Source organism: Falco rusticolus, chromosome 1 (assembly GCF_015220075.1).
Source record: "Falco rusticolus isolate bFalRus1 chromosome 1, bFalRus1.pri, whole genome shotgun sequence".
Lineage (NCBI taxonomy): Eukaryota > Metazoa > Chordata > Aves > Falconiformes > Falconidae > Falco > Falco rusticolus.
The window spans coordinates 29,850,932-29,873,498 of NC_051187.1; the positions used below are offsets into that span (position 1 = coordinate 29,850,932).

Below are 22,567 nucleotides of genomic sequence, written 5' to 3' on the forward strand. Positions count from 1 at the left end.
TGTTTGGCCGCGCTGCGGGGGGCCCCGGGGCCGTGTGTGTGTATACATACACCCCCACCCCGTATTTTTAAATTTATTTATATATTTTATGTATTTATATATATTAATGTAGCGGTTTATATTCAGACACATGTATAGGGTTCTGTTGCCTAGAGGCTGGCGCGCCGCGCTGCTCCCCGCCCCAAGTGCGCTGGGTGGGCGGGGCCGGGGGCGTGACAATGCGCCCCGCCCACGCCTCCTTGGCCCCTCCCCGCTGCCTGCGCCGCGCCGGGCCGGGCCGGGCCGCACCGGGCGGGGGGGACATAAAGCGGCGTTGGGGGCGGCGGGCCGGCTCTGCGCTGCTGTGCCGAGCCATGGCCGCGGCACGCCGCAGGCTGCCGCTGGGGCTGGGGCTGGCGGGGGCGGCCTGCGCCCTCCTGGGGGTCTGCCTGCTGCTGGTGGGGCCCCTCATCATCAACGACGAGGTCGTCAAGGTCAGCGGGGCCGGGGTGTATGTGTTTGGGGCGGGGGGGCCGGAGCTGGGGGCTTGGCAGGGGGCTGGCGCGCATCCTGCGGCCGGTGCAAGGTGCAGCGGTGATGGTGGTGCAGAGCGGGCTGCGCTGCAGCTGGTGCATGGCCGGGGCCGCTGCGTGGGCACCTTCGCCTTGTGGAGCGTGGGGCAGGTGGGCGCCGAGGGGTCCCTGCGGTGGTGCCGCTGCTGCAGCTCTGAGCAGCCTCCGGAATCTCAGGGCGAGCAAATCCAGCCTTGGGATATTCCATCCTTGGTTACAGCAACAGTGTGGGGGCTGGATGGGCTCTGCTCCCTGAAGAGCCAGGGAGTTTTGTGTAGCTGGACTTGGCTCAGGGGATGGTGCTGGTGGTGCTGGGCTGGACAATGCCCCAGCACCTGCCGTTCCTCCCATCCCTACTGCCCTGACCTGGAGCGCTGGCTGTTCCTTTTATAAATAGGTGTGCAAGCGACCGGGCTCGGACGTGTGCTGGTGAGAGGCTTTTCCAGCTGCACGTGGGGCAGATGGCGTGCAGGAGCACTCTGAAGGAGCCTGGTGCGTGGAGCAACCGCAGGACTTCCTCTCCTCCTAGACAGAGAACCTAACAGGTTGCTTCTTTGAAGACCTGTCTTATATGCAAGAGAGGTCCCAAGGCCGAAGGGGCATTTGTCCCCATGGTTAAGATGTGGGGCTGTGGGTGGAATTGTGAGCCTGTTCGGTAACTCCTGCGCAATCTTGGGAGCAAGTGCTCCTCTCCTCACTGTCGGGATACCAGTTATCCTGTGGGTTAACCCGTTGGCTCATTCCCACCTTTAGCCAAACGCTTTTCTCCCTGCCCAAAAGAGACATGCTCCCTGTCTTGGCGTTTCTCCAAGCTTGCACCTACCCCAGGTCAAGTACCTGGAAATGTGCTTCTGGGGAAAGAGGTGAATAAACACCCTGTGGCCAACGGCTGCGGTTACATGTGCTCAGAGTCTCTGCTGAAAATGGACTTCCCTGTAAATGTGCCCGCTGGAAGTGCTGCTGGCTGGGCAAAGCCAGACAGTCCTGTGGCTTAAGCAGTAAAATTTGATCTTTGTTCAGTTTCGTGGACATCAGGAGCTGGTAGCTGCAAATAAAAGGCTGAACGGCCACTGCAGAACAGGAGTGATATTTTTGGTGCAAAAACCTTTCTGCCCTCTTTTTAGCTAATCCTGATTCTTTCTACCTGATTAGTTAAATCCTAGTAACTTGCAATGAGAACAGAAGCTGACGAAAAGACCAACCCTTGTTTCTCCTCCCTTCATCTCAAGCCCTTGGTCTCCACCATCTTCAGCATGACCCAAAATGGTCCTGAGCTCTTATGAGGCTTAACATGAAATGGAAAAAATAACTGACTGATGATGTCTAGGGTGATGAGAAATATCCAGTGCCTTACTGAAACTGCTGAGTTGGTCCTGAGTGTGGTGTGGGAAAGAGGAGCTGGGCTTTGAAGGACTGGGCTTGGGTGGGTGAAGGCTGGTTTGTCCATCCTGGCTTCCTGAGCTCGGTCAAGATGGTGCATCCATCATGACTGATGGAAAAGTACTTAGTTGCAAGCAGGTGGTAGTTTTGAAGCTATCTTTGAGTAAAGCATGCAGGGGAACACAGCAGAAACAGGGAACTTGGAGCCCATCTCTTGCCCCATTCGCAGAAGCTGGATCTGCGTTGGCAGCTTTGCTGCCTGCAGCGTTGGCCCTGCAAAACCTGGGGCTGCGGCTGTTTTGGAAGCACTTGGAGTGCCGCTGACCTGCCTAGGAGATGTACTTTAACACAGTGAGACTGCATCTGCCTCTTAACATTTCTGTTCCACCTGGGAGCTCTTGTGCTGTCCTGCCTGAAAGCTGGGAGAGGACTGACAGGGCTACCTGTGGTGCTTCAGTGGGGTGGCGGAAGGGCTGTGGTCCGACGCTGGGGTTGTGCTTGCACACAGCGTGGCTGCTCCTCTCAAGCTGAAGAGGAAACCTCAACTCTTGGTTTTACCCAGCAGGGTGGCTGGAGCCTCACTTCTGGAGAAGCAGGATTTGGGCACTGTTGGTGGAGCTGCTGCTCTTCTGGTCCTGTCTGGAGGAGGTGGGCAGTAGCCAGTTCCTCCTTTCAGTTCCTCAGGGTCAGGGATCAGCCTGGTCAGGAGGGATCAAAGATCTGTGTGACACTTTGTCACCAGTCTAAGTGAAAAGTACTCTCTTTTTATTTCAGACACATGACCATGTCTGTTTAGACCTACAGGTAGCTTAATTCTGAGGGTACCCTGTTAAGTAGATCTTAGCAGCAGATCTGTGGAGGACCTTGAGCTGCTGTGCCCAGATGGGAGAGGGCTGAGCTGAGAAAGGCATCAGGGAGCTGGGGTGCAGCTCCATCTGACCCGGGTATGCGTTATATAAATCAATGTGTATGCAACGAGGGATCAAGAGAGTGCAAGACGGAATAAGCAAGTAAAGGAAAACAGATGTTGCTGTTCGTACTCTATCGGATATTGGGAGTAAGGATTATAAAGTAAGCTAAATCAAAACTTGTCCTGTCACTGCTTCTTAGCCACGAAATCCTTGAGGCCAGCGGGATGGAGGCTCTCGGCCAGCAGCATGTGGGCATTGACATGAAGGTGGGAAGGGTTTGTAGGTGGGTTACACTGCATCGTGGAGATGTCTGCTCAGGGGTAGCGCTTGGAGGATCTGGGCTCGGATGAGCCACCACTTGCCCTGTTGCTTGTGGGTAGCACAGCCTCACCATGAAGTGGCCAAAGAAAGATGGGACGTTGCAGGGAAGCTTCTGCTGGCTTTCCTTCTCAATCCCCTGTGGCAGCAAATATGTGCACAGTCAGAGCGAGCTGCTCCAGGGCAGGAGAGCTGTTGTGGGGCTGCCAAGCTGCAACAGGAGAATGCTCACGTGCGTTCACCAATTAGTGGATCAAACCTGCTTCCATAAGCTGGCAGGGTTACTTAACCATGGCAAGGGCTTGTGCTTGCAGAAGCAAAGATTATGGTGGAACACACCCAAAAGAAAAGCTCAAGAAGGAACAGGCTCATGTCTGTAAGGCAGCCCCCAGAAGGCAGGGAGGGAGTGGAGACAGATGTGCCCAGATGCTGGCTCCTGGGCTGGGGAGCTGATGAGGGCTGAAGTCATGTTTGGGCTCCTGCAGGCATTTCCCAGCAAACAGGACAGTGATATGGAAACCAGGATTGTGCATTGCCTGTGACATGCCTTGTGACCAGCTACAGGTCACTGCAGGATGGCAGCTGGGAGGAAGCCAGGGTATCCTGCACGGTGCTGTCAGGACACAGCTGGGTCGCCATCCCAGTTCTCCGTCTGCTTTTTGGGAATCTAGTGGGCCCTCCCTGCTGGTACCCATGCAGTTGCCACCTCTCCCAGCCCTTGCCTGCTTCTGGCTGTGTGGAGCTGCCAAAGCCGGCAGATGAGCTGAGGCCTTTGGGATGGGGTGACTTCTGTCAGGCGAGTCAAATGTGCAGAGCTGTGAATAATTCAGCGCTGGCTTGTCTAGCACAGAGCAAGCCTCCAGCGCATCAAAATAGCTCCAAAATCCTGTGGGTAGGATCTGGAAAGTTGAGTCTGAATAAATAAGCCTACAGGCATCCTGTGGCATGAACTTGATGCTGCTGCATACAGAAGAGTTCCAGGTTTGGGTCTGGCTCGGTTTCAGTCTGCATAACGTGCCTGGATCCTCTGGAGAGCCTCTTCTGGAGCTGCCGCCTTCAGCTGGGCCTGACGTGGAGCTGAGGGTGGATATGCTCAGCCACTGAGCACAAGAATTGTGTCTTCTTACTTTTTTTGGTTTTTTTCCTCCCCTCATATTTTTTTTTTCTCCTTGCAGAATGTCAGGATCGACCCCAGCAGCATCTCTTTCAGCATGTGGAAAGACATTCCTGTTCCTTTCTACATGTCGGTGCACTTCTTTGAAGTGCTGAACCCCAAGGAGGTCCTCCTGGGAATGAAGCCGGTGCTGAACCAGCGTGGACCTTATGTTTACAGGTCAGCTACCACTTGTGGTCCAGCTGGGCACGAGCCTGGCCACTGTGCTGCCTGCCCAGCTCCTGGCTGATCCTCTGGCAGGAGGGCACGGCATTAATGTGCTTGGTGCGAGTCCAGTGGCATAGGATTTTAAGTGACCCAAACGTGCTCTAATTGCTCTGACCTTGCTAAAGCTGCAAGTAGGACCTCTGGGCACTAGGGTGATAGGGCTGGGCTGTGCTTTGCTGAGTTGTGGAGCTCAGTCCTATGCTCCTGGCTTTGCCTGTTGTGCAGTCAGACCTGGGCTGATACGGTCCAAACATAGGTGTGAGGGGTGATGGGGTGGTGGTGGACAACACTCATCTTCAGACTGGACTTGTTTCATCTTCACTGTGCATCGAAGCATCCAGCTCTAGAGCTGGAGTCACCTCAGTATCAAACTTTATGGATTGGCCTTAGACCTCTTTATGTGACATAAGACCTACAATCTGCCTAACATGAATGCTCTGGTCATGAGAACCAGCACAGAGCGCTAAAATTTAGTCAGGTCCACTTGCAGCGGGGCTGGGTATATTTGCCATGGCTGTGGATAGTGGTGGAAGCCCCAGATGCTTCTCTGGACCTGAAGCATGAAGTGATGGTTCATGTTGAGTTGAGCACGTGAATTGAGATATTCAACATATTATTGCCTACACATGTAGGCGAAGTTAGGTCAGCAGCCTAAGCTAGCTCATGTGGGAAGATTACTGGTTTAATCCAAAGCTGTTTGAGTAGCACTCGGGGGAAACCTGGCAGTATGTACGTGTCCTCATTTCTTCTGGGCTTGTCAGGTCACACCATAAGACCATGTGGATTCTGTATGTTGTGATGGCATCAGTTGCTTGGCTTGGGGAAAAGGCTTTACTTACTGTAAATAAGAATAAACAAAGGGGCAAAGCTTATTAGCATCCCTATGTTCCCACTGAGCAAGATTAGTGCCCTTCCCTATTGTGGGCCATAAAACAGAGGCTCCACAGTAATGGACTTTGGTTTTGCTGGTGGGCTGAGCTTCAGCTCCCTGGGGAGTTTTAACAGGCTCGTGATGTTGGGGACAACCTCGTGCCGCTGTGGAGCATCGTAGCCTCAGTGAGCCTGGGTGGCCCTGCGGCACAGGCGAAGGGGTGTGATGCTGGGTGGTGTGCGGGCGATGGCGTGGCCACAAGCCCTGCAGAGCAGGAGAGCCACGATGCTGCACACGGGGGCAGGCTGCCCTGAACCTGGGAGCAGTTAGGGAGCTCCGGGGCAGATCAGTGTGGGCTTGTTGGTGGGTCTTGTGGCATCTTGTTGGGTCCTCTTCTGTTTTGCAAGTTGTTCTGGTGTAGATCTGCCTGTCTGGGTGTCTGTCTGGTAGGGCTGGGCTTTTCAAGGGCTGTAGGTGAAGCGACAGGAGATTTATGTTTTTGTCTCCAACTGCTTGTCAGGTGGGGTTTGAGATGGGAGGAAACACTCGGCGTGGTGCCTTGGTCCCGGGCTGCCATCTCCTTCTGCTACACCCTAACCCTGCTCAGGGTGCGAGGGTGACACTGCTTGCTCCCTGGCACGCTGCCTCCCCTGCTGTCCCTTCACTTCTTGCTGGGGTTTGGTCTCTTTCCTCTGCTCTTCTGAAGCAAGCCCAGGCCTGTGCAGCCCATCCTGGCTCTACAGGTGCTGCAGGGACACTACGTGGGAGAAGGTTCCCATGATCTCTCCCATCTCTTTGCAGAGAGTTCAGGTATAAAACAAATATCACATTCCATGACAATGACACCGTCTCCTACCTGGAGTACCGGAAACTCTTCTTCCAGCTGGACTTGTCCAATGGCACCGAAGATGAGTACATCGTTGTGCCAAACATTTTGATGATGGTAAGAACTTGCTTCCTGGATGGGTACCGACTTCTGAGCTTGTGAGGGCAGCGATGATGCCCAATGCTGACTCAAAGGTTACTTTCTTGAAGGGCTTAAGGCTAATCAAACAATGAGGTGGTTAAGCTTATAAAATGCAGTTTTCTGTTTTCTGGGTATTGGTTATCATGTTGGGCTGTTACCCATCCAAAACCAGAGCGTGCAGAAGGGCTGGCAAAGCATCTGGGCTTAAGTCTGCATCCTTTGGGGAAATGAAGCCTGTGACCCCTCAACAGCTTTCTTCCCAAACTGGGAATAAGTGGTGAGCCTCAGTTTGTCCAAAGGATTTTCTCTAGGAGTTGGTGCAGCAGAAGGACCCTGCTAAGCACCAAAGATGTGTTTCTTCCTCTTTGGTAAAGATGGTACTCTCATCTCAGAGGTTTGTTTTTTCCCAGGGAGCAGCTGTAATGATGGAAAACCTGCCAAATTTTGTGAAGCTTCTTCTCAGTGGAGCCCTGGCTGGCCTGAAACAGGAGGCATTCATGAACCGGACGGTGGGGGAGATAATGTGGGGGTATGAAGACCCTCTAATAGACACAATAAATATGTTTGTTCCTGGCCTAATCCCTTTCAAGGGGAAATTTGGCTTATTTATGGAGGTGAGTAAACTGTTGGTCAGGAACACTAAAATCACAGCAATATTGGTCTTGGGCATAGCCCAGACACTCAGTCCACTCACAAACTGTTTGGAGCAGCCATGTGTAGCTGGTGGTGGTTGTGTAAAGCTGCCTTAGTTCTCTCCTTAGGCAGCCAGACACTCGGTCCACTCACGAACTGTTTGGAGCAGCCATGTGTAGCTGGTGGCGGTTGTGTAAAGCTGCCTTAATTCTCTCCTTAGGCAGAAATGCATCTGTTGGAAGCTGTCACTGGCAACTGAAATAAGTAAAAGTTCAGTAGCTTACAGTATGTGAAGCACCCCTAGAGCTGACAAAGCATGCAAAGTCATTAAGATATTGCAGTCTTGCCGTGTATAATGGGTTAAGAATTAATTTCTTCTCTCTGCAGCTTAACAACTCCAATTCAGGGCTGTTCACAGTGAACACAGGCATGAAGAACATCAGTAGAGTTCACATGGTGGATTCATGGAACGGACTAAAGAAGGTAGGTTTAGGCAGCAGACATCTCATACAGGGGCAACATTTGATCTGAAGCAGAAGAAACTGAAAGCTGTGTGCCGTTGGTATCTCTGGGTCATAGGTTTGAAGGCAGGTTTCTATGGGGCTTCAACTGCTGCAGCTTCTGTTCGGGCACACTGCTGGAAGGCAGCCATGTGTCGTGAAGCATTATGTCCAGCTCACTGTTGGTGGCATTGGACCCCCTGAAATGCTGTTGGAGCTGATTGCTTCTAAGGATTGAAGTCCCTGGTTCCTGTGGCCTGTGTTTAAGATGTTACTTTAAATACGCTCGTTAAAGGTGTGCTTGTTCTTCCCTTGTGGAATTCCACTCCTGATGAAAATCAGCAAAGTCTACAGATCAGCCACTGTGGGAGCACTTGGGACAGGCAGATTTTGTCCTGATTTTCCATTAACTGGGCAGGTGCCTGAATGGCAAGGATCTTGGCTGTCTAAGTGTTGCTATCTCAAGCTGCTGTGGAAGCAGCGTAGAGTGGTGGGTGTCCCACGCAGGGGTGGGAGCCAACTCCCCAGCAAGCTCCTTGTTCTGATCTCTTCCCTCCACACCTGTCCGGTAGGTGAACTACTGGCGGAGCAGCGAGTGCAACATGATCAATGGGACCGCAGGGGAGATGTGGCCACCGTTCATGTCCCCGACATCGCTGGAGTTCTACAGCCCTGATGCCTGCAGGTGAGACCACAGCTGCCAACTTGTCCCTGTGCAGGTGGCAGGAGTTGCAGTGCTCACCCTGTGCATGCAGAGTACCTAGGCAGAGGGCTGGGGCCTTGCTTCAGTAGGTAAAGTTCAGCTGCAGTCGAGTGTTGCAGTATCTGAACTTTGCAAACAGTGTCGTTGTTTAATTAGCAGCATCTTGTGGTGTTCATAAATACCTTCCAAATCACTGGAGAAGTCTAATTTGCCCATGTTGAATCAGTCAAAGATAACCAGACTAGATAAGATGTGGGAGGCAAGAGGGAGAAGTGAGAGTTGTCATAAGGAAACGCAGCTATAACTATTTGCGGAGCTATTTCAGCTGACTAAATGCTTGCAGAAGTGATGCCAGATGGGGCTTGTGCCACTGTCTCCAGGCTGCCGCTTTTTTTTTTTTTTGGTTTTTCATTTTGCTGCCTAGTTCATGCACTGTGGTGCATGTCTGTCCCTTATAAGACACACTGGCCTGAGCCGATCACACAGGGGTTAAAGTACCCTGCAGAGCCTGCCTGTGTGGAAACTCCCTGAGGCTGGAAGGAGGGGAGGAGGCCAGGAGGCAGGCAGTGGCATGAAACTCTGTCCCCAGCTTGGGGAAGACAATACTAGTTCAGGTTTTGCAGATAGTGCTGCAAAACAAGCAAGTGCTCCCGTTGAATAGAGAACAATGACCTCTTCAGTGAGCAAGCAGTCAGCTGAGCCAAGGATTAGTGCAGGAATTCCTCTATGAAAGGGACATCAGCACAAACCAAAATGACCTGGAGCCAAGAACTTGCAGGGAAGTTTACCAGTAATCGAAGTTTAAATGCACAATACCTGTTTCTGTAAAATTACCAAAATCTTCTAGGGAGCAGAGCATGTTTCCAGACAAGTTATTAAGTGAAGTGGAGGAAACCAAGCTTGGTTTCTTGTTATCGCAGGAGGTTCCCCCTGGACAGTGCTGTGAGGGAAGTGGCTCTGCCTCTTCACCAGGTGGTGCTCTCTCTTCTCCCCAAATCTCTGTCTCAGCCTCTCTGCTTGCCTGTCTGGCTAGGAAGGAGCCACAAATGTCAGCTGATTGAGTAAAAGCATATCTGCCTTGCTGCAGGGTGTGCAGGGCTCATCTTCTATGCTGTTTGCACATTAAGTGCAGCTGATGCTGAGATGCAACTACCTGGATGTCCCTGTGAGCTAGGCAAGGCTTTATCCTGCTGATGTGCTGCAGCAGCCTCTGCCTTCTTGCTGGAAGGTGAGCACAGCCAAGAGGCATGTATGTAACTGCTGAACATGCCCTGAATCCCCCATCCTTGGTCCTGGTATCAGAAGGCAGCTGTAGGTATAAGCATCCCCTGGGCCTGCCCAAGCTGTGAGTATTCCTGCACACCTCGCTCGAGTGTGAAGGGAGCAAACTTCCCTCCTGGAAACATGCATCTCTCCTGGCCAGCTGGTAGCAATAATGCAGCATAACATCACTAGCCTGTTGTATCAAGAAAAAAAAATCTTACTGCATAATGTAGTAAAATTTTCCACTCCCCTGACAGCCTGTAATGCTAGAATTGTGCTGCAAAAGAGATTTAGCCAGTGTCTATCCGCTGCAATGGAGCACCTCGGAGGCAAGGCTTGCACAAAGAGAGTATTATCTCTTGGAGAGCAGCCCTGGGGATTACTACATGCCTTTAAACAAATCTCATCTAGATACTGCAAACACACTTATAAGCCTGTGGTTTCTCTCCATAACTAGCCCTGACCAACTCTATCTGTGCTTAAAACATGGAGAACAAATGGCTTAAATACTCATTCCTCATCCAAAGCACTGCTCTGAGTGTTTATCTTGATCTCAAAGTCTAAGTTACGTTGCAACTGCATCTTATCCAGCAAAGATAAGAACCCAGTTCTGGGCTGGGAACCTGTTGGCTAATCCTGATCCTTCTCCACTGAAACCTTTCCAGATCCATGACACTGGTGTATGAGCGCTCTGGGCAGTTCAAAGGTGTGCCCACGTATCGCTTTGTGGCACCAAAAACTCTCTTTGCCAATGGCACGGACTATCCACCCAACGAAGGCTTCTGCCCCTGCATGCAGTCTGGCATCCAGAACGTCAGTACCTGTAGGCTCAGTAAGTCCTTTCCTCCTGGGCTGTCCTTGCTGTACCAATATTAAACTGCAGGGATGTGATACGAGCTTGGATAGATGGAAAATTGGCTCTACTATCTGCCGGAGTGCTAAAAGATACCACTGGGATCCGCGTGCACGGCATTCTCACTTGCACTCCTGCAGGCATCTCAGCAAAGAGGGAAAATCCTTCTGCCCAAAGTCCTCTTGGTCTGTGGCCCCATGGCAGCCTGGTGCTGGTGGGAATGTCCAAGGATATGGTGGGGAGCATTGTGTTCCCTGGGCTGGGGAGGGAGTGGGCAGGGGAGCAAGGGTGGGAAGAAGCAGGGCGCGTAACTGCCAAATTAAATGTTAACTTTGGACGCTGAGTGCAGGTCACGCAGGAATGAGAAATTCGGACTTGGTTTCCTAACCTGTGTCTGGGTACAATGAGTCACTGTGGCGCTGTGTGGTGTGTGGGAGCAGAGGGTGGCTTGGACACTGGATCTCCCCCTTCCCCAAGCCATGGAATAAGCTGCAGGGAGGGAAGGGAAGGAGTTTTCTGGCTGAGAGGAGAATAGTATAAAAGCCTGTTCAGAACAAGGGCTGCAAAAGGCTTTAAAAACCTCCACAAAAAGTCTCTGATGGGTTTGGATGACCTGAAGGTGTCTTTGTTCTCATCCAGATGCACCGATATTCATTTCCCATCCTCACTTCTACAATGCCGACCCAGCCCTGGTGGATGCTGTGGAAGGGCTGCACCCCAGCAAGGAACAGCACGCGCTCTTCCTGGACGTGCACCCGGTGAGTGGGACCTGCTGGGATCCTCACCCTGGGGCTGCGGCCACTGTCCGGGAGCCTGCTGCCGGCCGCCTGGCTCTGCTCTCATGGCAGTGCTTTGGGCAGGTTTCCATAGTGCAAAGACTGGTGAGGACACGTGCAGATAAAAATGTCAAAGCTATAAACTAATAGAATAATTATCTGGCTTCTGGAGAATTGCAGAACTAATCACAAGCATTGCTTTGATAAGCACAGTCAAATTCTTTCCACTGACTCAGGTCTATAACATCAGGAGGGGTGTCTAGCAGTGGCTCAGTTACGCCCCAAGTCTGCAAACATGTATTGCCATGAGAGCTGACTGGCAAAGCCTGAAGACCATGCCGTAGCTGAAGCTGTTGCCACCATTTTTGGGCCAGCTTCTTCCAGTCTCTCAACCTGCCCATCTATCTGGCTGCTTTTGCACTGGGCTGCTGCTGCATTACACTTCTTGCATGCCTGTAGCGTAAGGGGGAAGTTACCACTCAAGTGGTGATGAGTTGGGGTGTCCTGAGCCGTTGTCCCAGCTGCTGGTGGGGAGGGGACTTTGGGATCTTCCACCCATGGCCTTTGTTGCATGTGGTCAGATCTTCCAAATGCTCAGTGATGTTTGCTCAGGCAAGAAACCAATCCCCATCTTGAGGTGAGGTCTGTGCTTCTTATCTGGGCATTGGGCTCTGTTTGCTTTTCTTACCACAGTTATAGAAATCTAATTAAATTTATTACAGTATCAATTATCTACTGATAACGGTACAATTAAGTGTATTCTCATGTAGCTCCAGCCTGCTGATTACAAACAAGGGCAATCCAACAAAAATTCTCTGTCCTTAAAGTGTTGCAAAACTGCAGTGTCATGAGAAACCAATGCCTTAATGGGTGTAAACAAGACCAGCTTTGAAGTGTGCTGTAGGCATGGTCTCAGGGTGCTGCTGGGCAGTGGTGTCTGTTGGTTCCAAGTCATGAGAACTGTTTTGTCCTTTGCTCTGTGTGTGAATTTTTGCACTGAGGGGTTTCCATCCTGCTGTGGGTAGGACAAACAGCAGAAAGGGCTTATCAGGCTTCAGAAGACACTGAAGTTGCCATTCAAACAGCCTGCCTAGCGGGTCACTTAGAGGTTGCATATGCTACTTGGTGATTTGAACTTGCTTACATTCAGTCCTACAAGCCCTGGGTCACACATCACCTCCCTGGCTCTGCTGTCTGCCTGCTGAGCATGTTGCTTCCTGCAGCAGCCATGTCTGTTCAGGTTAGCCTTGTGCCTTCAGGCTACCCCAAGGGTGGTGCTCCCTTCTGGATGCTGCTGTGTGGGAGTCTCGCTGGCTGGTAGAGCGTTAAAGTAAAGGAGATGGGCTGCAAACTGCTGTGGGGACAGTGTTGTCCCTCCATGTCAGTCATTCCCAGAGCCTGGGGACTGGTGCCTGGTTGACTGATGGCTTGTACTTTAGTGGAAACCCCAGCCACGCTCCTGGTCTTGTGGTGGTGACAGCAGTGGATCCCTGGGTGATCCAATCCATTGCTCTGGAAGATGACACCCAAGACAGCTATAATGGAAAGCAAAGGGTTGCTTTTCTGCAAAGCTCTCCATGCAAATGTTGGCTTTACTAATGAACTGCTTGGTCTTTTCCCATGCAGATGACGGGCATCCCCATGAATTGCTCCATCAAGCTCCAGCTGAACCTGTACATAAAGCAGGTGTCTGGTATACTGTAAGTAGCCACCTTTTAGAAATGTCCATCTCCCTCCCTTAACCAGGGAGTGCTGCTGGTGCTGGGGTCACTGCAGAGGTTACTCTCCCCAAAGATGAAGTAGCTTTAAGGTTACCAGTTGTCGTGGTTGCAGAAGCCAGCTGGCTGGTGTGGCGCAGTCAGTTATACCAGTGACCCTAAACTGCCATCCCTTAGCAGTGCAGTGTGCGGCTGGCTGTTCGCTCGGCTCCTGCAGCATCCCTGCAGGATTCCCGCACCTGAGTGGACAGCCAATGGACAGACTGCTGCTCCTGTTGTCTGCTTGGAAGGTGTCACATCCAACATGAAGAGGCAAAACACACTCAGCCTACAGCGTTGATGGTTGAAGCCTTTGTCTGAAAAGACTTTCAGCTCTATGAAAGCAAACTGAAAGGCTCTGTAACAAAGGTGTGTGGTACCAGACGTTAAATACCCGCCAGGGTGGGAGTGTGCTCTTGCTGCTTTGGCTGACTGCACTGCATACACCAGCAGACAGCCCCGATGCTGTGAACTTGGCCGCACCACCCTCTGGTACTGTGCAGGTGACTGGGACATCTTGGAGCTGTGTGAAGTTTACCATTGCAGTCAGTGTCCCTGGTTTGGGATGGCGCTTATTTCTGTCATCAGGCAGTTGGGCACAAATGGAAGCATGAGCTCTGCTTTTACATGAAAAACCCAAGTCAGACCTGGTCCCTCGAGAGGGAGCAGCGTACTGAAGCAGCAGGAGTTGCTGCTTCCTTATGCTGGTTTCCTGGCTACTATCAGTCTGTCAGACCTGTCCCTTTAGGAAGAATTACGGCACTAATTGTGGCCTGATCAACCAGAAATCTAAGTGTGTATTTATTTATTTATCCCCCTCTAGTCAAACAGGGAAGATTAAGCCGGTGGTCCTGCCGCTGCTGTGGTTTTCAGAGGTGAGCTGCCTTCCTCAACCTGATTCCGCAGAGCCTTTCCTGCAGGAGGGGGGAACTGCATCCCCATCATCCAGTGCTGGGGAAACTCTGCTTTGGATAAAGCTTTAAGCCAGACAGACTAATTAAGCACCAACAGAAGGCTTTGCAGTACTTGGCTGTGTCGTTAATCCCTCTGAGCTGAACAAACCCTGCACTATACTTGGTAAACCTCTGGCTCTGTCCTAGATGTGGGGTTAAATAGGGCCCAGAACAGAACTGCCAGCATCCGCATGCTAATGTGGGCCAGGGAATGCGGCCTCCAGCTGTGTGTGTGTCCTGACTCCAAGTATTTAGTAAAAGCTTCTAGCCTGACTGAATTTTGCATAAATTCCCTAAGCTATGCTGGGAGGAGCTGGTGGGAGAGGAGTTGCACAGCTGATCTGTCTCAGCCCTGGATGGGAGGGAAATGCCACTGACAGCCTTGCTTTTTTGAGCAGAGTGGTTCCATTGAAGGCTCAGTCCTAAACCAGTTTTACACCAACCTGGTGCTGCTCCCGTCCCTGATGGTCTACCTGCAGTATATCTTCCTTGGGCTGAGTGTCCCGCTCATTATCGCAGCAGCTGTACTTATGGCAACGAGTCAGGTAAGAACTTGCAGATTCTAGTGGGAAATGCTGTTAGTCAAATCAGTCTTAATCAGATGATGTCGATCGGGCTGACAATCTAACACTCCTGAGGAAGCATTGGCTGATGCCACGAGCAGCATCCTAATGGTGCCAGCATATAGCAGCAGGACTTCCTCAGCCATCTAGAAACTGGGCTGCAAATAGATAATATAAAAGCATTTCTGGCCTTGATGCACAGCAGTGATGGAAGAGGGTTCCTGTAGGAGGAGGTATTTCTCTGCTCATCCAGCTAATGCAAGAACTAGCTCATCAGCCCAGCCTCCACAGAAAGCAGCCGGTCTGTGCCATTGCGCAAATCTGTGCATCTCCGCAGAGTCCCGACAGTTTTCTAATCTGAACAGAGCCTTCTTGAGGGGCTGGAGCTACCTGAGCACAGCTTGTTCACAAATGAAATGTAGTTGCTGTGTTCTCACAGAAGGAGCACAAACACCGTGGCTGCTTCTCAACCTGGACCGGACTCTGTCTTTCCCTGAAACTCACTTGGTTTCTCTGCAAACTACTCCAAATAGCTCTGGAAGTTAAGCCTTTGTGGATCTGGGCTGACTGGGAAGCAAAGACCTTCGAAGCCTGCAGGGAGCTGGCAGCAGGGTAGAGGTTGGCCCACGGCGGGTGGCGGGTGGGGTGGGGGGGTGAGGGTGCCTGGCTGGCACATCAGCCTGAGCTGAGCTGCGAGGACAGAATATAAACCCGCGAAAACACCTGGTGGAGATCTGTGGCTCCAGCCCCAAAATATCCATCTGATAACGCTAAGCTCTCTAAAAGCTTAGCTCTTGAAGTAGAGATCTAGCTCCCTACCCTAACCTATATCAAAGCAAGTGTATTTGGTTTTACACTACAGTCAAATGGCATGAGCTAGCTCTAAAGCTGCAGAAGTGAAGAGGCTGCTTGTGGGGCTGAAGAGGCAATGCTCAGCGTGGGAGCAGGCTGGGGGGACAGCACATGCAAGGGGCTGCTTTTGCCCAGCCTCCTGTAATGGCCCTTACTGAAGCACTAATACAAACCCACTCCAAATAGCGCCAGGGTTCTCAGAGTATCATGTAATTGGATTGTAACCAAGCCTACAACTGTTTAATTGACTTAAACGCATGATCTCAAATCCCCTTTCCTGCAGGGTGGGAGCGATGCTGGGGCTGAGGGCTCGGAACGGAGCCCATGGTGTGTTCCTGGGACGGTTGGGTATTGTGTGCTGAACCTCTCTGCTTCAGCAAGCGCGAGTGGTTGCTGGCAAACACACTTTGCTCTGCTGCATAGCACCAGCGTATCTGAAAAACCTCTGTATTTGCTGGGCAGCTACTTCTAAGACCTTACGCAGCCTTGGGCTGGCATTTCCTCACCCTGCTTTGTGTAAGTCTTAATTCCTGGTATCAAAGAGCCTTAACCATGCCAGACAGGGTCAGGAAGAAAAGCTGGATTTTAAATTCGCTCAAGTCAACTGAATATCTACTTGTGAAATATCCCAAACCCAGACGTAAGCCAGCTGTATTTGGGTGCTCAGCCAAAAGTGTCATGCAGTGCTAGAGCTAAAAGTCAACTGCAGGAAGTGCCTGACTACCTGGAAAGTGATTAGAAAGCCTCAGTGACCTTATAAATCTCTAAGGAAGCTGAGTAACATGACATGAAAGTCTCTCCCTAATGAAGAGATAAGAGCCTGTGAACTGGAAGACAGCAATTTGCAGCCAAGGTGTGTTCCTCATTTGATTGAAGTATTGCTGATCTAGTGATGATTGCTTAATCATGCACAGTCCTCCCTCTTGAAGTCACAGGTGAGGTCAGAGGGGACACGGAGCCTGGGCACTTTTTGCACCTTCATGTGTCTATCATCATGAAGGTCTCCCTGAACCCAGCTCCATCCTGGAATATCTTGGGTGCCTCTGGCTTCTGGAGGGGAGCAGTGTGCTGTAAACCCCGTCTAGATGAGGTACTGTGAAACACTTAAATCTTAGTCTAGTTTAAAGTGGAGCCAGTTTGAAATGAATCTGTTGGACCTGCAGTTCCAAAAAAATGCATAAATCTGTACAGACGTAAAACATGCCCAGACGCAGCCTTGTAGCTCTCCTCTGCTAACATGGCCTAAAGCCTGTGTGGTGACACTTCTAAAAGGCAAACAGACCATTTTAAAACTGGCCTGACACTGACCAAAATCTTAAATAGGACTTAGTTTAACCTAAATTTTGAAATCTTCATTAATAACTAGATTCTAGTTAAACAGTGATTTTAAAAATCTCCTTCTAAAATTGGAACGCTCGTGGAATTCGTGTCCAAGTGCACCATAAACTAGCCTGATTGTCTTCTAGGAAAAATGCTCTTTATTTTGGAGTAGCAATAAAAAGAACTCAGACAGTAATAAGGCCAACCAGGCCACCTCTGCCAAAAAGCTGCCTCCAGTTAAGGGGACGGTGTTGCGGGAAGCCAGACTGTAGGTGGGTACCCAGTCAAGGTAACATGCTTTTCTCTCATCCTGATTTGATTAAACTTTGCTTAAAACCAATCAAACGGAAATGTTTACTGCCCACATCTACCAGACATGCCCTCTTAGCAAGCTTTGATATAATGATGTTGTCTCATGGCTTTATTCAGGGCAATTTAGATGTCTTAATACTCACGCTTAACCAGGCAGCAAGTACACGCTCTTATTGTTTCTCCTGGTTTACCTGATCTGCAGCCCTAATAATATCAGCAGGGATCAGCGTGAAAAGTAGGATTGGTGTGAGGAAACTGTTTTCTTGCCTGTTTCCCCCCACACCTCCAAGTGTGTTAAGATCCAGAGGTAAGTTTTTGAATGGGTAAAAACTCATGGGGATAACAGAGGTAGTCAACTGGTGGGCATCACTCCCCTCCTGCATGCAGGGAGCCTTGACAGAAAGGCTTTCAAGAGGGAATTTCTGATACATAAAATATCTGGATTTGTATTACAGGATCACAAAATCACTGAGTCGTTGAGGTTGGAAGGGACCTCTGGAGGTCATCTAGTCCATCCTCCCTGCTCAAGCAGGGTCACCTAGAGCTGGGTTGCTCAGGACAGTGTCCAGATGTCTCTTAATATCTCCGAGGATGGAGATTCCCCCAACCTCTCTGGGCAACCTGTTCCAGTTTTTACAGTTTTCACAGTTTAAAAAAAAAAAAAAAAAAAAAAAAAAAAAAAAAAAGAAGAAACCCAAAAAGTGTTTCCTAATGTTCAGATGGAACCTCCTGTGTTTACATTTGTGCCTATGGGCTCTTGTCCTGTCCCCTGGACACCACTGAGAAGAGCCTGGCTCTGTATTTACACCCTGCCTCCAGATAAGTGTATACATTGGTAAAATCCCCCTGAGCCTTTTCTTCTCCAGGCTAAACAGTCCCAGCTCTCTTAGCCTTTGATCACATAAGAGATGCTGTAGTCCCTTAATCATTTTAGTGGCTCTTTGCTGGACTGTTTCATGTAGCTCCATCTCTCTTGTCCTGGGAAGCCCAGAACTGGACAGAGTACTCCACGTGTGGCCTCACCAGTGATGAGCAGAGGGGAAGGATCACCTCCCTCGACCTGTTGACGACACTCCTAATGCAGCCCAGGATAGTTAGCTGCCTTCACTACACAGGCACGCTGCTCGCTCATGTTCAACTTGGTGTCCACTGGCACCCTCAGGTCCTTTTCTGCCAAGCTGCTTAAGAGTTGGGTGGCCCCTGGTGTGTACTGGGGTATGGGGTTGTTCTTCCCCAGGTGCAAGACTTTGCACATCCTCTTGTTGAACCTCATGAGGTTCCCGTCAGCCCATTTCTCCAGCCTGTTGGGGTCCCTCTGAAGAGCAGCCTGACCCTCTGGTCTATCAGCCACTCCTCCCAGTTGTGTCATCAGCAAACTGACAGATCACTAATAAAGATGTTAAACAGGATCGGACCCAGTAATGACCCCTTGTGTATACCGCTAGTTACTGGCCTCCAACTGGATTTCATGCTATTTCTCATGACCCTCTGGGCCTGGCTGTTCAGCCAGTTTCCAACCCACCTCACTCTCTGCTCATCCAGCCTGTGTTTCGTGGCTCCTCTACAAGGTTCTTATGTGAGACAGTGTCAAAAGCCTTACCAAAGTGCAAGTACACAATATCCACTGCTCTCCCCTCACCTACTGAGTCAGCCATTGCATTGTAGAAGATTATTAGATTGGTCAAGCGTGATTACCCCTTGGTGAAGCCGTGCTGACTACTCCTGGTGACTTTCATGTCCTTCATGTGCCTGGAAATGCTTCCTAGGGTTAGCAGCTCCATCACCTTCCCAAGGACCGGAGGGTGGCTGACTGCCCTGCAGTTCCCATGGTCTTCCTTCTTGAACGTCTTCAAGATAGGAGTGATGCTTGCTTTTCTCCAGTCTTTGGGCACTTCTCCCAGTTGCTAGGGTTGTTCAAAGATTATGGGGAGTAGCCTTGCTGTGATACTTGGCACTTGTGGGTACACCTCATCAGGGTCCATGGAGTTATGCATGTCTAGGTTGCTTAAATATTTTCTGACCTCATACTCTTCCACCAAGGGTACGTTTTCCTTGCTCCAGATTTTCCCCTGGTCTCTGGGGTCCCCTGCCTCATTCAGCAACAGGTCCACGTGTTCCCTAGTCTTCCTTTTGTCACTTGTGTACTTACAGATGCTCTTGTTGTCTCTGACATCTCTGGCCAGCTGCAGTTCCAGTTGGTCTTGCTTTCTGAACTTCATCCCTGCATGCTGAGTGTCCCTTATTTCTGCTAGGTTACCTGTCCCTGCTTCCACCTTCTGTATTCTTCCTTTTTGCATCTGAGTTTGGCCAGGAGCTCCTTGTTCATTCCCACAGGCCTGCTGGTATTTTTGCCTGACTAGGGATGGTTATTGGGATGGACCACTCTTGAGCTTGGAGGAGATTATCCATGAATACCCACCAGCTTTTCTGCCCTATCTCCCCACACCTGAGCTCTGTAGTTATTTTTGATACTTTCCAGGTGGCCCTGGTGGTATCATTGGTGCACATGCAGCAGCAGCAATGGGTAACAGTCAAAGGGCTGGACGAGCCTTACGGTCCCTCCACAATGCCCCAGATCCAGGTCCCCAGCAAGCAGCAAATGTCTCTAGATGGCAAGTCAGGTGGGCAGATGGGTGCCTCTGTCACCAGCAGCAGGGAGTGACCCACTGCTGTCATGTACTGCTTCCTCCTGGGGGTCTTGTATGAATTAGTGTCAAGGGGCCCACAAGATCTGCTTGAAAGCATATCTGGCTCCTCTTCAACTTTGAAGGAGGTGAACCTATTTGGTGATTGTAAGCTCTGGTGGAGCAGGACCCTTTGTCGTGGTGCCAGAAGGTACCAGCTTCCATCCTTCACCTTCCCCAGAGGTTGCCCTTACTGTTATGCTAGGGTTGGGTGCTGTCTGTATCTACTGCTGCTGGGGTCTGGGGCTCTTTAAGCTGTTGTGTCCCTGAGAGAAGACCCTCCCCATCTCTCTTTCATCTTCGCTGGTGCTGTGCAGCAAGCTGACTTTGTCCTGTAGCTCCTCTGCTGGGTGATGGAGCTCTCAGGTTGGGTGTTTGGGTGGTGTTACGTGTATCGGTGGGCAGGAATGGAAATAACTTTATTTTGTTAGAGGAGGAGATACAAAAATCTTCAATTTAAGAAGCCTACAGAAAAGGGTTCTTGGTCATGAGAAAATCCAGGAGGTTTGGGGGGGGGGGTGTCCCAAGTGGGGATGTGGTGACAGATTAAGGTCTGGCCGTGGTGCCATCACTGAGTGCGCGGCTGTAACTGCTGTCCTCTCCTCTCCAGAGACCCGCTGCAGAGAAGAACCTGCGCCGCCCCGCCAATCAGAGCAAACCGCCCCCCTCCTCTGAGACAACGCCGCTCCTACATGACGCTGACACAATGAGCCAGGACGATGCCGAAGCCTGAGCCGCCAGCCCCAGCATGCTTCCCACCGGGACACATCCATGCTGGGGGCAAGACCTGCTTTGCATCCCTAGAGGTCTCTGGAAGGCGAAGTCCTCCTGGGCAACTCAACGGGGACCCTGCACACCATGGCAAAGCCATGGGACAGGACTGCTGCACCGGCCCCCCACACTGGGGCATGGGACGCCTCGTCCAGGTGCTCAAAACACAGCGTTAGAGAACACATGTCCCCAAGGGGCTGGCCTTTGCCTCAGCCCCTCTCTCCCTGTGGGCCAGCAGGAGTGAAGATGGTTGCTGGCTGACCTGAGAAGTTACTTTGCAATTTAAAACTGCCAATTGCTAGGAATAAAAGGCACTTTAACAGGAGCCTTTAAAATAAATGAGGTTTGTATATGTAGCACTGATGGGACTTAGTGGTCTTTTTAAAAGCCACCGTTCATCTCACACAAATGGGGCTTGCAATCCTGAAGCCACTTACGGTTTTATTGCCACTTGATGTGACTGGACTAAACCGCAAATCAATTCTGGTTGCTGTTACTTCAGTGATGTCTCTTCCCAGGCTACCTGGAGCCTGCTGGGGTTGCTCCAGCCTTTGCATGAGTTGGAGAGTACAGTGGTGACTTTTTTAAAGTCCCGATTCGGTGCCATGACCTTGTGCTCCAGTGATTCCAGCCCACAGCCCTTTAACTTAAGTCTCTCCTTGCCTTAGGTGACAGTGTGAGATGAGGCTTGCCAAAAAACTCGGCGGTACATCTGACTTGTCACTCAGCTCCTGACAGTTGTCCCTGCTGCCTGCTCAGCAATCCAGAGGCAGCTCTTCTGGCCGTGCACCAGCGGTGCTGGGAGGCCACCGCGTCCCTCCAGTCGTGCTGCCTGCACGCAGGACAGGAACGGGCAGAAGCTTGACCGTGTCCTTGAGTGTTAACAAAGATACTTGTGCTTTTGAGATGGAGGAAGCTATGTGTAATCAGGAAAGTAACAATGGCCTTAGTAGGTTTTGATGAAAATACTGCAAGTTTCTAGAATGATGTCTTGGGGGGTTCTGGGGCTGGATTCTAACTGGGTGGGTGGGCTGGGGTCACTCTGTAATGGGAAAGAAGCCCAAAGCCCAGGGATATTCTTGGCTAGCTACCAGTCAGTAGCTGTCTACCACACCTGCCTTCCCTGCTTCCAACCAGGAGCTGCGGTAGCCCTTTGGGAAACCAAAGGGGCCGGTGCTGGTGCCTCTAGCATGGGCAAAACAGAGCAGGGGGAGTCTCTGGTCTCTCTCGGACCAGAGAACTTGTTGCACTGTTTGTGGTGTTGATGCTGTCTGGTCTGGAAACAGTTGCAATTGCCTAGGACAGCCCTGTGATTTTTCAGTGGGATGAGCAATATTTCCCCTCTTATCCCTCCGTCCCTCTTCCTAGACAGGAAGAGACAGGAGCTAAACCCAAGCCCAGCAGTTCCTACATTGGCGCATTCCCCAGTTGGTGGCCATGTCCCCAGTTCTGCAGCTGGGCTTAGGCTGCCTTATCGTGGAAACAGCTGTGACATAGACCAGGTCATACAGGGGAAGGGTAGTGTCTACCCAGCACGTGGTCCATAGTGTGGATGTCCTTGGGTGCCCAAAGCGCCTCTCGCAGGTGTGATGCGACCAACCAAGCCCCTTCTTGTGGCCAGTACTGCTGGGCTGTGGCACGTGTCCTCACTGAGTGTGATGCTTAAACTACAGCTGAAAACTCCTGCTCCCCTTGGAATCCAAACTTATCCACCCGCAGCATGCAGCTCACAACCTACAGCCTCAGCAAGTGGTGATGGGAACTGGAACAGGGAACAGGGCACCACCTCAGGCGCTCTAGGACTCTTCATCCAGCAACTCACGTGAACCCGACCCAGCGGCATTTGGCAAAGCCAGCGGCAGGTCAAAGATAACTACCCTTGGGCTCACCTGCTTGGGGCTTTAATGACGTACTGGTGGTAATTGCTGTTGTATAGGTGAAAACAAGTAAAATACTGGGATATTGGTCCTAGCACAGGCTTTGTGGTGTTTTGGCTTTGCAGAAGAAGATGCTGCATGAGTTCTTATTCTCAGGAGAATGAGAACCCCTGTGGCTGGGGGGTGCTGGGCTGTCGGGGCATGTTGGGTGGGATGCAGGGGTTTGCTGAGGGGTGCCAGGCAGGATGCAGGGGGAGTGCTGGGCAGGATGTTGAGGGGTGCCAGGTGGGATGTGGGGAGGTGCCAGGGGATGCCACGTGGGATGCGAGGGGTGCCCGTGGGTGCTGGGCAGGATGTGGGGGAGGTGCCTG

General features: G+C 51.2%; 1 protein-coding gene across 2 annotated transcripts; it reads left to right on the forward strand.

Moving 5' to 3' along the window:
• Positions 1 to 283: 283 nt before the first annotated feature.
• On the forward strand, positions 284 to 20,678 carry SCARB1 (scavenger receptor class B member 1). 2 transcript variants are annotated; one of them, XM_037375336.1, is made up of 12 exons: positions 284 to 473; positions 4,336 to 4,493; positions 6,214 to 6,355; positions 6,790 to 6,993; positions 7,400 to 7,495; positions 8,085 to 8,197; positions 10,144 to 10,310; positions 10,971 to 11,089; positions 12,734 to 12,807; positions 13,688 to 13,739; positions 14,216 to 14,284; positions 16,699 to 17,521. In XM_037375336.1, the coding sequence occupies exons 1-12, from the start codon at positions 354 to 356 to the stop codon at positions 16,822 to 16,824; spliced, it is 1,440 nt and encodes a 479-aa protein (XP_037231233.1). In that variant the 5' UTR covers positions 284 to 353; the 3' UTR covers positions 16,825 to 17,521. The 2 variants fall into 2 exon arrangements, with proteins under 2 accessions (XP_037231233.1, XP_037231232.1); XM_037375335.1 differs by lacking the exon at positions 16,699 to 17,521 and adding an exon at positions 20,159 to 20,678 and having other exon boundaries at positions 289 to 473; positions 14,216 to 14,362.
• Positions 20,679 to 22,567: the final 1,889 nt, after the last annotated feature.